Consider the following 17732-nt stretch of genomic DNA (forward strand, 5'->3'; position numbering starts at 1 on the left):
GTTTTATTTGTTTCAAATGGTTTTAGGGGTCATCCTTTTAGTATATTTATGATAAAGATTAGTTTTAAGCTAGATAGGTTAAGAACATGGGTTGTGAATTTAATATAGAGTTGCCCCTGACGAAGCAAGCAAAAGCGAAACCCGGATCGGGCAGATGATACAACCAGTGAACTTATGTGATTTTATACACTATTTGTGATTTCTGTTTTGTAAGTATATTAAAACAAGAATGAATTATACCAGTTTGGCGGTGCTTCACTATGTCAAGTTTCCTTGAATAACATCTAGGAAAAAGGAGAATCTGGACTGCGGGAAAAGCCTGTACCTTGGATCCAGTGATCGCCCATATTGAAGGAACTTTCTCTGCATACCTTTTTCATCACCATCTTTCCTATGGATGGCTAGGAGCTGCGCGGTCTCTGCTATGAAATTAAGTTCTAGACTTGACTGGAGTGAGTCATTGGATGTCATACAGTATATCTTGAATTCTCCAAAGCATTTGAAACCGTGCCACATAAAAGGTTAGTATATAAAATGAGAATACTTGGACTGGGAGAAAATGTCTGTATGTGGGTAAGTAACCGGCTCAGTAATAGAAAACAGAGGGTGGTTATTAATGGGGTCAGTATTGGGCACTTTTCTCTTCAATATATTAATGATCTTGTAGAAGGCTTGCACAGTAAAATATCAATTTTTGCTGACAATATTAAACTATGTTAAGTAGTTAACACAATTAGACAGAATACTGTTACAGATGGATCTGGATAGATTGGAGGATTGGGCAGAAAAGGTTTAACACTGATATATGTAAGGTTATGTACAGTCGTGGCCAAAAGTTTTGAGAATGACACAAATATTAGTTTTCACAAAATTTGCTGCTAAACTGCTTTTAGATCTTTGTTTCAGTTGTTTCTGTGATGTAGTGAAATATAATTACACGCACTTCATAAGTTTCAAAGGCTTGTATCGACAATTACATGACATTTATGCAAATAGTCAGTATTTGCAGTGTTGGCCCTTCTTTTTCAGGACCTCTGCAATTTGACTGGGCATGCTCTCAATCAACTTCTGGGCCAATTCCTGACTGATAGCAACCCATTCTTTCATAATCACTTCTTGCAGTTTGTCAGAATTAGTGGGTTTTTGTTTGTCCACCCGCCTCTTGAGGATTGACCACAAGTTCTCAATGGGATTAAGATCTGGGGAGTTTCCAGGCCATGGACCCAAAATGTCAACGTTTTGGTCCCCGAGCCACTTAGTTATCACTTTTGCCTTATGGCACGGTGCTCCATCGTGCTGGAAAATGCATTGTTCTTCACCAAACTGTTGTTGGATTGTTGGAAGAAGTTGCCGTTGGAGGGTGTTTTGGTACCATTCTTTATTCATTGCTGTGTTTTTGGGCAAAATTGTAAGTGAGCCCACTCCCTTGGATGAGAAGCAACCCCACACATGAATGGTCTCAGGATGCTTTACTGTTGGCATGACACAGGACTGATGGTAGCGCTCACCTTTTCTTCTCCGGACAAGCCTTTTTCCAGATGCCCTAAACAATCGGAAAGAGGCTTCATCGGAGAATATGACTTTGCCCCAGTCCTCAGCAGTCCATTCACCATTATTTCTAGGGAAGATCAATCTGTCCCTGATGTTTTTTTTGGAGAGAAGTGGCTTCTTTGCTGCCCTTCTTGACACCAGGCCATCTTCCAAAACTCTTCGCCTCACTGTGCGTGCAGATGCGCTCACACCTGCCTGCTGCCATTCCTGAGCAAGCTCTGCACTGGTGGCACTCCAATCCTGCAGCTGAATCCTCTTTAGGAGATGATCCTGGTGCTTGCTGGACTTTCTTGGATGCCCTGAAGCCTTCTTAACAAGAATTGAACCTCTTTCCTTGAAGTTCTTGATGATCCTATAATTTGTTGATTGAGGTGCATTCTTAGTAGGCACAATATCTTTGCCTGTGAAGCCATTTTTATGCAACGCAAGGATGGCTGCACGCGTTTCTTTGCAGGTCACCATGGTTAACAATGGAAGAACAATGATTTCAAGCATCACCCTCCTTTTAACATGTCAAGTCTGCCATTTTAACCCAATCAGCCTGACATAATGATCTCCAGCCTTGTGCTCGTCAACATTCTCACCTGAGTTAACAAGACGATTACTGAAATGATCTCAGCAGGTCCTTTAACCACCTCAGCCCCCAGTGCTTAAACACCCTGAAAGACCAGGCCACTTTTTACACTTCTGACCTACACTACTTTCACCGTTTATTGCTCGGTCATGCAACTTACCACCCAAATGAATTTTACCTCCTTTTCTTCTCACTAATAGAGCTTTCATTTGGTGGTATTTCATTGCTGCTGACATTTTTACTTTTTTTGTTATTAATCGAAATTTAACGATTTTTTTGCAAAAAAATGACATTTTTCACTTTCAGTTGTAAAATTTTGCAAAAAAAACGACATCCATATAGAAATTTTGCTCTAAATTTATAGTTCTACATGTCTTTGATAAAAAAAAAATGTTTGGGTAAAAAAAAAATGGTTTGGGTAAAAGTTATAGCGTTTACAAACTATGGTACAAAAATGTGAATTTCCGCTTTTTGAAGCAGCTCTGACTTTCTGAGCACCTGTCATGTTTCCTGAGGTTCTACAATGCCCAGACAGTACAAACACCCCACAAATGACCCCATTTCGGAAAGTACACACCCTAAGGTATTCGCTGATGGGCATAGTGAGTTCATAGAACTTTTTATTTTTTGTCACAAGTTAGCGGAAAATGATGATTTTTTTTCTCATATTCCACTAACTTGTGACAAAAAATAAAAAGTTCTATGAACTCACTATGCCCATCAGCGAATACCTTGGGGTCTCTTCTTTCTAAAATGGGGTCACTTGTGGGGTAGTTATACTGCCCTGGCATTCTAGGGGCCCAAATGTGTGGTAAGGAGTTTGAAATCAAATTCTGTAAAAAATGACCTGTGAAATCCGAAAGGTGCTCTTTGGAATATGGGCCCCTTTGCCCACCTAGGCTGCAAAAAAGTGTCACACATCTGGTATCTCTGTATTCAGGAGAAGTTGAGGAATGTGTTTTGGGGTGTCTTTTTACATATACCCATGCTGGGTGAGATAAATATCTTGGTCAAATGCCAACTTTGTATAAAAAAATGGGAAAAGTTGTCTTTTGCCAAGATATTTCTCTCACCCAGCATGGGTATATGTAAAATGACACCCCAAAACACATTCCCCAACTTCTCCCGATTACGGAGATACCAGATGTGTGACACTTTTTTGCAGCCGAGGTGGGCAAAGGGGCCCATATTCAAAAGAGCACCTTTCGGATTTCACAGGTCATTTTTTACAGAATTTGATTTCAAACTCCTTACCACACATTTGGGCCCCTAGAATGCCAGGGCAGTATAACTACCCCACAAGTGACCCCATTTTGGAAAGAAGAGACCCCAAGGTATTCGCTGATGGGCATAGTGAGTTCATGGAAGTTTTTATTTTTTCTCACAAGTTAGTGGAATATGAGACTTTGTATGAAAAAAAAATAAAAAAAAAAAATAAGCATTTTCCACTAACTTGTGACAAAAAATAAAAAATTCTAGGAACTCGCCATGCCCCTCACGGAATACCTTGGGGTGTCTTCTTTCCAAAATGGGGTCACTTGTGGGGTAGTTATACTGCCCTGGCATTTTCCAGGGGCCCTAATGTGTGGTAAGTAGGTAAATGATCTGTGAAATCCTAAAGGTGCTCTTTGGAATATGGGCCCCTTTGCCCACCTAGGCTGCAAAAAAGTGTCACACATGTGGTATCGCCGTATTCAGGAGAAGTTGGGGAATGTGTTTTGGGGTGTCATTTTACATATACCCATGCTGGGTGAGAGAAATATCTTGGCAAAAGACAACTTTTCCCATTTTTTTATACAAAGTTGGCATTTGACCAAGATATTTCTCTCACCCAGCATGGGTATATGTAAAATGACACCCCAAAACACATTCCCCAACTTCTCCTGAGTACGGCGATACCAGATGTGTGACACTTTTTTGCAGCCTAGATGCGCAAAGGTGCCCAAATTCCTTTTAGGAGGGCATTTTTAGACATTTGGATACCAGACTTCTTCTCACGCTTTGGGGCCCCTAGAATGCCAGGGCAGTATAAATACCCCACATGTGACCCCATTTTGGAAAGAAGACACCCCAAGGTATTCAATGAGGGGCATGGCGAGTTCATAGAAATTTTTTTTTTTTGGCACAAGTTAGCGGAAATTGATATTTTTAATTTTTTTCTCACAAAGTCTCCCGTTCCGATAACTTGGGACAAAAATTTCAATCTTTCATGGACTCAATATGCCCCTCACGGAATACCTGGGGGTGTCTTCTTTCCGAAATGGGGTCACATGTGGGGTATTTATACTGCCCTGGCATTCTAGGGGCCCTAAAGCGTGAGAAGAAGTCTGGAATATAAATGTCTAAAAAATTTTACGCATTTGGATTCCGTGAGGGGTATGGTGAGTTCATGTGAGATTTTATTTTTTGACACAAGTTAGTGGAATATGAGACTTTGTAAGAAAAAAAAAAAAAAATTCCGCTAACTTGGGCCAAAAAATTATCTGAATGGAGCCTTACAGAGGGGTGATCAATGACAGGGGGGTGATCAATGACAGGGGGGTGATCAATGACAGGGGGGTTGATCAATGACAGGGGGGTTGATCAATGACAGGGGGGTGATCAGGGAGTCTATATGGGGTGATAACCACAGTCATTGATCACGCCCGTGTAAGGCTTCATTCAGACGTCCGGATGCGTTTTGCGGATCCGATCCATCTATCAGTGCATCCGTAAAAATCATGCGGACATCTGAATGGAGCTTTACAGGGGGGTAATCAATGACAGGGGGGTAATCAGGGAGTCTATATGGGGTGATCACCACAGTCATTGATCACGCCCCTGTAAGGCTTCATTCAGACGTCCGGATGCGTTTTGCGGATCCGATCCATCTATCAGTGCATCCGTAAAAATCATGCGGACATCTGAATGGAGCTTGACAGGGGGGTAATCAATGACAGGGGGGTAATCAATGACAGGGGGGTGATCAGGGAGTCTATTTGGGGTGATCACCACAGTCATTGATCATGCCCCTGTAAGGCTTCATTCAGACGTCCGGATGCGTTTTGCGGATCCGATCCATCTATCAGTGCATCCGTAAAAATCATGCGGACATCTGAATGGAGCTTTACAGGGGGGTAATCAATGACAGGGGGGTGATCACCACAGTCATTGATCATGCCCCTGTAAGGCTTCATTCAGACGACCGGATGCGTTTTGCGGATCCGATCCATGTATCAGTGCATCCGTAAAAATCATGCGGACATCTGAATGGAGCTTTACAGGGGGGTGATCAGGGAGTCTATATGGGGTGATCCCCACAGTCATTGATCATGCCCCTGTAAGGCTTCATTCAGACGTCCGGATGCGTTTTGCGGATCCGATCCATCTATCAGTGCATCCGTAAAAATCATGCGGACATCTGAATGGAGCTTTACAGGGGGGTAATCAATGACAGGGGGGTGATCACCACAGTCATTGATCATGCCCCTGTAAGGCTTCATTCAGACGACCGGATGCGTTTTGCGGATCCGATCCATGTATCAGTGCATCCGTAAAAATCATGCGGACATCTGAATGGAGCTTTACAGGGGGGTAATCAATGACAGGGGGGTGATCAGGGAGTCTATATGGGGTGATCACCACAGTCATTGATCACGCCCCTGTAAGGCTTCATTCAGACGTCCGGATGCGTTTTGCGGATCCGATCCATCTATCAGTGGATCCGTAAAAATCATGCGGACGTCTGAATGGAGCTTTACAGGGGGTTGATCAATGACAGGGGGGTAATCAATGACAGGGGGGTGATCAGGGAGTCTATATGGGGTGATCAGGGGTGATCAGGGGTGATTAGGGGTGATCAGGGGCTAATAAGGGGTTAATAAGTGACGGGGGGGGGGTGTAGTGTAGTGTAGTGGTGCTTGGTGCTACTTTACTGAGCTACCTGTGTCCTCTGGTGGTCGATCCAAACAAAGGGGACCACCAGAGGACCAGGTAGCAGGTATATTAGACGCTGTTATCAAAACAGCGTCTAATATACCTGTTAGGGGTTAAAAAAAACACATCTCCAGCCTGCCAGCGAACGATCGCCGCTGGCAGGCTGGAGATCAACTCTCTTACCTTCCGTTCCTGTGAGCGCGCGCGCCTGTGTGCGCGCGTTCACAGGAAGTCTCGCGTCTCGCGAGATGACGCGTATATGCGTGACTGTGCGCAGCGCTGCCACCTCCGGAACGCGATCCTGCGTTAGGCGGTCCGGAGGTGGTTAATGACAGCAATGAAATGCAGTGGAAAGTTTTTTTGGGGATTAGGTTAATTTTCATGGCAAAGAAAGGACTATTCAATTCATCTGATCACTCTTCATAACATTCTGGAGTATATGCAAATTGCTATTATAAAAACTTAAGCAGCAACTTTTCCAATTTCCAATATTTATGTAATTCTCAAAACTTTTGGCCACGACTGTACATGGGAATGAAAACTACATGTCACCAGTACATACTAAATGGGGAAACACCGGGTAACACTGACATGAAAAAGGACTTAGGAATTTGAGTTGACAGTAAACTTAACTGTAGTAACCAGTGTCAGGTAGCTGATGCCAAAGCTAATAAGATTATGGGGTGCATCAAAAGGGGTCTAAGATGTGCAGCGTCCCCAGAGGAGGAAATCAGAGGAGAAGATATAAGTGATATTAGCAGGAATGGTGGTTGTAGTTGGCACTCACTCTGATGTTCTGCTGGGCTTTGCAATGATGAGAGGGGTGCACCTTTCTTCTCTTTGGAGTTCTCCTACCTGATGGTGGTTCAGGGTGTCCTTGATGATGACAGATTGTGAGTTGTAAGGAGCCATGCAGTGATGGAGTAGGCAATGATGAGGCAGTTTTAGCAGTAAAACTGTTGTTTACTTGAGATTTATCTTTAAGCACGAGTTACAGTTCTCAACATGCGTGGACTGGCAGATATTATATGAATTCAGTTTCTACTGATCTTACAGGTTTCATGACTACAGAGGTAGTTAATAGGCTAAGGTGTCTCTTTAATGGAACCTGTATCTCTTACCAAAATGCCTATGTTACAATTTTTGTAATGTTGATAAATGCACGATAAAGTGCACTTTAGTAGATCAATACCAGTGGATAGTGTAGTGTGGTCACAGCCAGAGACGTCCAACTGAGCCTGAATTGTTTTTACCAAAAAAACGAATCCCATTGCAATTTTTCTACCATTTATAAGTGCACAATAAAGTGCATTTTCATGCATCAAGTGTAGTGTAGTATAGTGTATTTGTAGCCAGGGGACATTTAACCCATTCATGACCAAGGGTCATTGATGCCCCCATGTCCATGTCTAATTTTGCAAATCTGACATATGTCACTTTATGTGGTAATAACTTTGGAACGCTTTTACTTATCCAGGCCATTCTGAGACTGTTTTCTCGTGACACATTGTACAGTCGTGGCCAAAAGTTTAGAGAATTACATAAATATTGGAAATTAGAAAAGTTGCTGCTTAAGTTTTTATAATAGCAATTTGCATATACTCCAGAATGTTATGAAGAATGATCAGATGAATTGCATAGTCCTTCTTTGCCATGAAAATTAACTTAATCCCAAAAAAAACTTTCCACTGCATTCCACCTGCTGAGATCATTTCAGTAATCATCTTGTTAACTCAGGTGAGAATGTTGACGAGCACAAGGCTGGAGATCATTATGTCAGGCTGATTGGGTTAAAATGGCAGACTTGACATGTTAAAAGGAGGGTGATGATGCTTGAAATCATTGTTCTTCCATTGTTAACCATGGTGACCTGCAAAGAAACGCGTGCAGCAATCATTGCGTTGCATAAAAATGGCTTCACAGGCAAGGATATTGTGGCTACTAAGATTGCACCTCAGTCAACAATTTATAGGATCATCAAGAACTTCAAGGAAAGAGGTTCAATTCTTGTTAAGAATGTTTCAGGGTGTCCAAGAAAGTCCAGCAAGCGCCAGGATCGTCTCCTAAAGAGGATTCAGCTGCGGGATTGGAGTGCCACCAGTGCAGAGCTTGCTCACGAATGGCAGCAGGCAGGTGTGAGCGCAACTGCACACACAGTGAGGAGAAGACTTTTGGAAGATGGCCTGGTGTCAAGTAGTGTTGAGCGGCACGTCCCATATTCAAATTCGCAATATTTCACGAATATTCGAATGAATATTCGTAAAATATTCGTGAATATTCGAATTCGCTATTATTTCGCATATGCGATAAATAGAATTTTTTATCGCATAATACAACTTTCTTCGATTATAATACACTGCGTGCAGAATTATTAGGCAAATGAGTATTTTGACCACATCATCCTCTTTATGCATGTTGTCTTACTCCAAGCTGTATAGGCTCGAAAGCCTACTACCAATTAAGCATATTAGGTGATGTGCATCTCTGTAATGAGAAGGGGTGTGGTCTAATGACATCAACACCCTATATTAGGTGTGCATAATTATTAGGCAACTTCCTTTTCTTTGGCAAAATGGGTCAAAAGAAGGACTTGACAGGCTCAGAAAAGTCAAAAATAGTGAGATATCTTGCAGAGGGATGCAGCACTCTTAAAATTGCAAAGCTTCTGAAGCGTGATCATCGAACAATCAAGCGTTTCATTCAAAATAGTCAACAGGGTCGCAAGAAGCGTGTGGAAAAACCAAGGCGCAAAATAACTGCCCATGAACTGAGAAAAGTCAAGCGTGCAGCTGCCAAGATGCCACTTGCCACCAGTTTGGCCATATTTCAGAGCTGCAACATCACTGGAGTGCCCAAAAGCACAAGGTGTGCAATACTCTGAGACATGGCCAAGGTAAGAAAGGCTGAAAGACGACCACCACTGAACAAGACACACAAGCTGAAACGTCAAGACTGGGCCAAGAAATATCTCAAGACTGATTTTTCTAAGGTTTTATGGACTGATGAAATGAGAGTGAGTCTTGATGGGCCAGATGGATGGGCCCGTGGCTGGATTGTTAAAGGGCAGAGAGCTCCAGTCCGACTCAGACGCCAGCAAGGTGGAGGTGGAGTACTGGTTTGGGCTGGTATCATCAAAGATGAGCTTGTGGGGCCTTTTCGGGTTGAGGATGGAGTCAAGCTCAACTCCCAGTCCTACTGCCAGTTTCTGTAAAACACCTTCTTCAAGCAGTGGTACAGGAAGAAGTCTGCATCCTTCAAGTAAAACTTGATTTTCATGCAGGACAATGCTCCATCACACGCGTCCAAGTACTCCACAGCGTGGCTGGCAAGAAAGGGTATAAAAGAAGAAAATCTAATGACATGGCCTCCTTGTTCACCTGATCTGAACCCCATTGAGAACCTGTGGTCCATCATCAAATGTGAGATTTACAAGGAGGGAAAACAGTACACCTCTCTGAACAGTGTCTGGGAGGCTGTGGTTGCTGCTGCACGCAATGTTGATGGTGAACAGATCAAAACACTGACAGAATCCATGGATGGCAGGCTTTTGAGTGTCCTTGCAAAGAAAGGTGGCTATATTGGTCACTGATTTGTTTTTGTTTTGTTTTTGAATGTCAGAAATGTATATTTGTGAATGTTGAGATGTTATATTGGTTTCACTGGTAAAAATAAATAATTGAAATGGGTATATATTTGTTTTTTGTTAAGTTGCCTAATAATTATGCACAGTAATAGTCACCTGCACACACAGATATCCCCCTAAAATAGCTAAAACTAAAAACAAACTAAAAACTACTTCCAAAAATATTCAGCTTTGATATTAATGAGTTTTTGGGGTTCATTGAGAACATGGTTGTTGTTCAATAATAAAATTAATCCTCAAAAATACAACTTGCCTAATAATTCTGCACTCCCTGTATATTCTTGTTCTAAAATATTACGAATATTCTAAAAAAACAAAATATCGCCCTAAAGCGAATATATTATTTATTTAGAATATTAAAATTATTTGTTATCCATCTTTACAGTTTTTAACATACTCCTCCCCGACAAGCGTCACTTCACTGTGTGGTTAGAATATACTATCGGATCTGAGGTTTCCATGCGTTCGTGAAAACTCAGATCCGATTGTATATTCTAACTACTGCGGCAGGGTTAATAGCATTTTTCAAATATTCGCCTAATCGCTGTTCGATAATTCGCCTATTCGATATATTCGATATATTCGATAATTTGATTATTCGCTTATTCGTTTATTCACTACACCACCTAAGTTAATAATAGTGTGATGCGCGCAAGTGCACCCGAATTATAGGCGTGGTTAATCGTGAGCACGTTAGTCCCATTTTAAAAGCGAATTTGACAAGCGAAGAGAAAATGGTGGGCAGCAAATTCCACGATGAAGAGGATGAACTCCTGCTAACTGTAAGTACAACACTTTATGTGATAACATTTTGAATGCATGTTCGAACCATATCTGTATAGTATAGTAATTAGTAAGCAATAGTGTATTTAAATATTCGCGAATGCGCAAGTATGCGAATATATTTGCACTCTAAATATAACTTCATCTTTTATCATGTCTGATTAGATATTCATCATTGTTGTAATAAGTATTGTTTTGACATCACAGCACTTTGTTTGTAGCAAGTATGTATGTATGTATGTATGTATGTATGGACAGCATAGAAATATCAAGCACATGCACATTGCATATACATTTTCCTGCCACACACTGTATACCACACGCAAACACAAACACATAGGGCAAGATTTATCATTACTCTGACAGCTCACTCAACTTTCACATATGTCTAAAGTCAGTTTTAGCCAAGTCAGATTTATGATCGGCCATTTAAGACAGTAATAAATGTGGTTTGACGGTAGCAGTTTATCCATCAGTAAGCAGCTTTACAAAAAAGTTGCATGTTCTATTAAAAAGTCTCATAAGATAAGCATGGTCCTCACTGGAGTGAAATGGCGCTTTTTCCCCCCACTTTTTTGTGACTTTTTAAATAGTCCCAATAGTAAATCTATCTAGAGATTCATTTACATAAGAAAACACACCCACTTTCAGAAAGCTGGCAAGCATAGTGCAGAGCATGAAAAAGTCGCAAATTTGTGCAAAGCTTTAGCGTTTGCGCATTTTTTTTGTGACTTTTTCACTCCATTATTTTGAATTGAGCTAATGATAAATCTGGCTCCATGTCTTATTGGTCTAGAGAAAATTAAACATTTTTTCCTGCCATTATTTGTTGGTTCATTTAGTGTTACCCAGGGTGCACCACGGGGAGGCGAACCAGATGTACACCCCATACCGTACCGTCACTTCACTAGACAGGTACATCTCAGCTCTGCTGGCCAATATCCGATTGCTCAGACCCCACACACATACAACAGGAAAACAATTTGATCTTATAACGTGAACATTAAATATAATATTTCCACCTTCTAACAAATACTTTTTGCTGTGTTTTGGATGATATTTATTAATAATCCTTGCATTTGCTAAATTTTGGATTACATGTTTGCATCTTTATCCTGCAGCGCATGTTGAAAAAGGGCTACGATAGGACCCGGAAGCAGGCCGAGAAGAGGGAGATTGTCTTGGGGGTCAAGAGGGTCCTAGAAAAAAAATTTGGACGTAGCCACGACGAATTGGCAATTGTGAAGAAGTGGTCGGATCTGAAGCGGAGGCACCCAGACTGGGTCAAAGAGCTCAGTGAGAGAGTCTGCCCAGGTACTTTTTTTTTTATCACCCGTTACAAATTATTACTTATTTTTACCTGTTGTGAAACATAGCAAATCATTCGTTTACTTCATACATCTCTCCCTCGCTGTGAGTGTATATATATATATTTATCCACACAGCGTGGTAGTGATGTATGATGTAACCGGCTAATTTTGTACTTTGCACACACACATAATAATAAATATATGTGTGTGTGTATATCTAGATAAACAGCAATCATCAATCTGTATTAGGCCCCTTTCACACGGATGGATTAGGTCCGGATACGTACAGGGTGCGTTCAATGAAACTCACACTATTTTGCAAGCAAGTTCACTCAGTTTTATCTGCGATTGCGTTCAGTTGTTCAGTTTTTTTCCGCGCTGGTGCAATGCGTTTTGATGCGTTTTTCACTCGCGTGATAAAAGAATGAAGGTTTACAAACCACATCTCTTAGCAACCATCAGTGAAAAACGCATTGCACTCGCACTTGCTTGCAGATGCAATGTGTTTTTCATGCAGCCCCATTCACTTCTATGGGGCCAGGGCTGCGTGAAAAATGCAGAATATAGAACATGCTGCGATTTTAATGCAACGCAGAACTGATACATGAAAAACAACGCTCATGTACACAGACCCATTGAAATGAATGGGTCAGGATTCAGTGCGGGTGCTATGCGTTCACGTCACGCATTGCACCCGCGCGGAAAACTCGCTCGTGTGAAAGGAGCCTTACAATAAAAGGCCCCGTCCATCATTACATTACATACATCCCCCACTTAGGTTAGTTTCACAATAGTGGCATGGACGTCGCCAGGCTGTTCCGTCAGGTGAACAGCTTGTCGGATTCGTCCTGCCGCTAGTGTACGTGTGGCCCCATACTACAACTCCATCACCATTGACTATCAAGGGATCGTGGCGTTATTCCTGGGCATGAACATCTGCAAACCATGCCGACATGTTGTGGATTTATTCTGTGCACCTCTCGGCATGGTTTATCGTTGCAGCCCCGGTATGGCGCCCCGTTCCCACTACAGTCAATGGGTCCGGAACGGTATTCCTGAGCCACACGTACACTAGCGGCCAGACGGATCCGAGGTTCCAGAGCTCTCTGCTGCTATTGTGAAAATAGCCTTACTTAACATTTCTTATTAGTTCTGAGTTGTTTCTCTAAGGGCCCATTCACACATGCTCAATTTCCTAATTTATTTTTCTATACTGAATTGAGGACCCATTAATCTCTAAGGGGGCCGCACGATGTGCGTCCCGTCTCCAGAAAAGCGGACCCACACGTCTGGGTCCACATTTCAGTTCTTAAAAAAAATAGAACTAATATATTTTTGCACTAAATATAACTTCATCGTTTATGATGTCTGATTAGATATTCATCATTGTTGTAATAAGTATTGTTTTGCCATCACAGCACTTTTTCTGTAGCAAGTATGTATGTATGTATGTATGTATGGACAGCATAGAAATATCAAGCACATACACATTGCATATACATTTTCCTGCCACACACTGTATTACCACACACTGTATACCACACACTGTATAGCACACGCAAACACAAACACATAGTCTATATATTAGAGTTTATGTCTTGTTGGTCTGGAGAATAATTAAAAATTTCTTCCTGCCATTATTTGCTGGTTCATTTAGTGTTACCCAGGGTGCACCACGGGGAGGCGAACCAGATGTACACCCCATACCGTACCGTCACTTCACTAGACAGGTACATCACTGCTCAGCTGGCCAATATCCGATTGCTCAGACCCCACACACATACAACAGGAAAACAATTTGATCTTATAACGTGAACATTAAATATAATATTTCCACCTTCTAACAAATATTTTTTGCTGTGTTTTGGATGATATTTATTAATAATCCTTGTATTATTGTCCTCAATTGAGGCCAAGAATAGTCATATTATATTATTGCCGTTGACATGCGGTCTTCAAAATGCGTCACGCACATTGCCGGTGTCCTTTTTTTTTTTGTTTTGTGTGGGTGGATCTGAAAAACACATTACGGACGTTTAAATAGAGCCTAAATCCGAACGTTGTGTGATTACAGGGCTTCCAGTGCCAACGGTCCGCCGCCGTATCACCACAGCGGATTTAGATTTGGTGGAGGTCTCCGCAGAGGAGGAGGAGGAGGATGATCAGGCAGGCCCCTCCCACAGTCGTATAGGTGCCAGCAATCCACCTGATGTGGGGAATGATGAGGAGGTGGCAGCTGACGTGCCCGGACCCTCTGAAGGGCCGAAAACATCTGGTCCAGCTCCTGCTGAGGAGAATATCCCCACTCCAGCTCCTGATGAAGAGGATGAGGAGTTAATTACCACCCCACACCAGGAGGGTAAATATGTGCACACATCATTCTAACATCATTCTAATTATGTATACATCACATATTTAGAAACATTAACCCTCTGTACCCCATGCCCGTTTTTACTTTAACGTTAATTTAAATTTTTTCTTAAATATGTAAAGGTATCTATTTTTGTGCTAATAATTTTTAAATGAGTTTACTTTTCACGGGCATAGTTCTATCTTATCGTTACACATTGTACTTCATGATAGTGGTAAAATTTTGTCCAATTTTTAATGGCTTCTTTGTACAAAAATTAACTAATCTAAAAAAATATTAGAAGTAAAATTATATAATCAAAATAAAAATTTCACTTTGTGCTACAATATAGATTAATAGAGATTAAATAAATTTAAAAGTTTACAATCGCCATATGCATATATCATGTTTAGATCATTTATTAACTGAAATATAAATGATTTTTTTTTACTTTAGAAGGATTAGAAATTTCGAATAAAACAATGTTATCATTAAACACTTTTTGTGCATTACATAGTGTCAGCGACAAATAAATAACCCCATTTCAGAAACCACACACCCTCTATTTAATCCAAATTAATTCTATAAAGTCTGTTAATGATTTAATTGTTCAACGGTAATCTATTAAAATGTTAAAAATTAAAAATAATAATAAAAAATCTTAAACGTATTACACAGAATATGTATATTTACAAACAGATCAAAGTTGTGCACAAAAAATGATCTTTGGTCGCACAGCAGGCTTCAGACTGAAAGGAGCACAATATGGCTTTAGGCTAGAGGATTTAGATTAATGGTAACTGGGAGCTATGTCGCATGTAAAGAGAAGACACCCTTATGTGACCCTAGAGTTGAAAACAAAACAAAGTGACTCAATTACGCAAACTACACCCCTCAAAGAATATACTAAGCAATTAGATCAATCTGCAATTTAACATAATTAGGCAACGATTGTCTTTTAAAAAAAACTGTTCTAATTGAATAAAAAAAAAAAAAAAAAGGAATTTACACACTTTTTTTTTATTAAACAAGTGGTTACAGGACTAAATGCACCCCACATTTAGTTCCACTTTTCGCCTATAATTCACCTGAACACCACCACATATGTGAATTTATGTCATTGGCTGTAGAGTTGTAACAGCCAATATCAGTGCTTGCAGGGGAACAAAACACTGGTGTCCCCTGCCTCACCTCTGAGGAGACAGGTGCTGTCGTACAGTCTTGTTTAGCATTCGTCACCTCCACATGACACCTCCTCCCCCCCCCTTCAGCTCCGTAGCAGCAATGCTTATGTCTTAGTAATACGTCCAATAGGAGAGATCTAGTAAGCAGGTGTTTGCCAAAAACTTGAAAAGGCCTTATTTTAAATAATTGGCTAGCTGCTCTGGACTAGTAGATCAGCTATCAGACCACGGTAAATGAGCCATTTTGTCCCCAGGGCAAATTTTTTTATTTGGCGCAAAAATAGTACGGAGCAGTTTCGAAAGTCAGGAAACGCTGCACCCTACAATTATATAGCAGGTGATGAAGATTATAAAAGTAACAATAATAATGGGACAACAAAAAACACAGTAATATAAAACAGCCATGCACAAGAACTCTTTAATCTACATAAACTAATATTATATAACACAACAAATTTAATTTAAAACTACTAAACTGTCACTAAATAATCTAATATATAACTACATTTATTATGGTATACTTTTAAAATGACACTTAAATTCTCTGCACTTAACTACATACTACACAAAATTCAATAATTGACTCTTATTGTTAATTGATATATTTATTTTTTGTGTTTTCATAACAGTAATCAATAAAATTGACACAAAAATTGCGAACATGAAAGAGAGGCTTTGGAAAACAATCATGGAATTCCGAGCCCACATCAGAAAATCTCAGAAGATGCTGCAGGAATTCCATGATCAATATGGAGAGGACCTGAAAGAACTGACAGGCTTGCAGAAACAACGGCAAAACTTGCCGTAAAGTTATTCAATTTTTTTTTTTATTAAAAAAGTTTTCTTCAGTTATATTGATTCCATACTTATTTTTCTAAAAGGTTATGTTTTTGTCTAATTTTAACTGCAGCCTTATCAGTAAAGGAGCATTTAGTCCACGTTCAAAGTCATCAGGGTTCGGACAGACAACAGCAGTAGGTACATCTTAACAGTGTAGTATAAGGCCTACACATAAATAAGTTTTTTGATGACAGCAGCAGCAGGTAGGGTTGTATCATGAGTAGAGTTGAGCGAACACCTGGATGTTCGGGTTCGAGAAGTTCGGCCGAACTTCCCGGAAATGTTCGGGTTCAGGATCCGAACCCGACCCGAACTTCGTCCCGAACCCCATTGAAGTCAATGGGGACCCAAACTTTTCGGCACTAAAAAGGCTGTAAAACAGCCCAGGAAAGGGCTAGAGGGCTGCAAAAGGCAGCAAAATGTAGTTAAATCCCCTGCAAACAAATGTGGATAGGGAAATGAATAAAAATAAAAATAAAATAAATAAAAATTAACCAATATCAATTGGAGAGAGGTCCCATAGCAGAGAATCTGGCTTCATGTCAGCAGAGAATCAGTCTTCATGTCATAGCAGAGAATCAGGCTTCACGTCACCCACCACTGGAACAGTCCATTGTCAGATATTTAGGCCCCGGCACCCAGGCAGAGGAGAGAGGTCCCATAACATAGAATCTGGCTTCATGTCAGCAGAGAATCAGTCTTCATGTCATAGCAGAGAATCAGGCTTCACGTCACCCAACACAGGAACAGTCCACTGTCAGATATTTAGGCCCAGGCACCCAGGCAGAGGAGAGAGGTCCCATAGCAGAGAATCTGGCTTCATGTCAGCAGAGAATCAGTCTTCATGTCATAGCAGAGAATCATGCTTCACGTCACCCACCACTGGAACAGTCCATTGTCAGATATTTAGGCCCAGGCACCCAGGCAAAGGAGAGAGGTCCCATAGCAAAGAATCTGGATTCATGTCAGCAGAGAATCAGTCTTCATGTCATAGCAGAGAATCAGGCTTCACGTCACCCACCACTGGAACAGTCCATTGTCAGATATTTAGGCCCCGACACCCAGGCAGAGGAGAGAGATCCCATAACAGAGATTCAGGCTTCATGTCAGCGACTCAGCAGAGAATCAGTCTTCATGTCATAGCAGAGAATCAGGCTTCATGTCACCCACCACTGGAACAGGCCACTGTCAGATATTTTTAGGCCCCGGCACCAAGACAGAGGAGAGATTCATTCAACTTTGGGTTGCCCCGCAATATAATGGTAAAATGAAAATAAAAATAGAATTGAATGAGGAAGTGCCCTGGAGTACAATAATATATGGTTAAGGGGAGGTAGTTAATGTCTAATCTGCACAAGGGATGGACAGGTCCTGTGGGATCCATGCCTGGTTCATTTTTATGAACGTCAGCTTGTCCACATTGGCTGTAGACAGGCGGCTGCGTTTGTCTGTAATGACGCCCCCTGCCGTGCTGAATACACGTTCAGACAAAACGCTGGCCGCCGGGCAGGCCAGCACCTCCAAGGCATAAAAGGCTAGCTCTGGCCACGTGGACAATTTGGAGACCCAGAAGTTGAATGGG

General features: G+C 41.2%; 1 protein-coding gene across 1 annotated transcript; it reads left to right on the forward strand.

Moving 5' to 3' along the window:
- Positions 1–555: 555 nt before the first annotated feature.
- Positions 556–16118, forward strand: LOC120993741. The gene is made up of 4 exons (XM_040422213.1): positions 556–573; positions 11588–11780; positions 13851–14135; positions 15940–16118. Exons 1-4 carry the CDS (start codon positions 568–570, stop codon positions 16116–16118), a joined length of 663 nt encoding a protein of 220 aa, XP_040278147.1. The 5' UTR covers positions 556–567.
- Positions 16119–17732: the final 1614 nt, after the last annotated feature.

This window comes from Bufo bufo, chromosome 3 (assembly GCF_905171765.1).
Source record: "Bufo bufo chromosome 3, aBufBuf1.1, whole genome shotgun sequence".
NCBI lineage: Eukaryota > Metazoa > Chordata > Amphibia > Anura > Bufonidae > Bufo > Bufo bufo.

Excerpts from the sequence above, each read along its gene's own strand:
- LOC120993741 (XM_040422213.1), top strand. Across the intron at positions 11,781-13,850 it reads CAGTGAGAGAGTCTGCCCAG|GGCTTCCAGTGCCAACGGTC; the intron begins GTACTTTTTTTT and ends GTGTGATTACAG. Across the intron at positions 14,136-15,939 it reads TACCACCCCACACCAGGAGG|TAATCAATAAAATTGACACA; the intron begins GTAAATATGTGC and ends TTTTCATAACAG.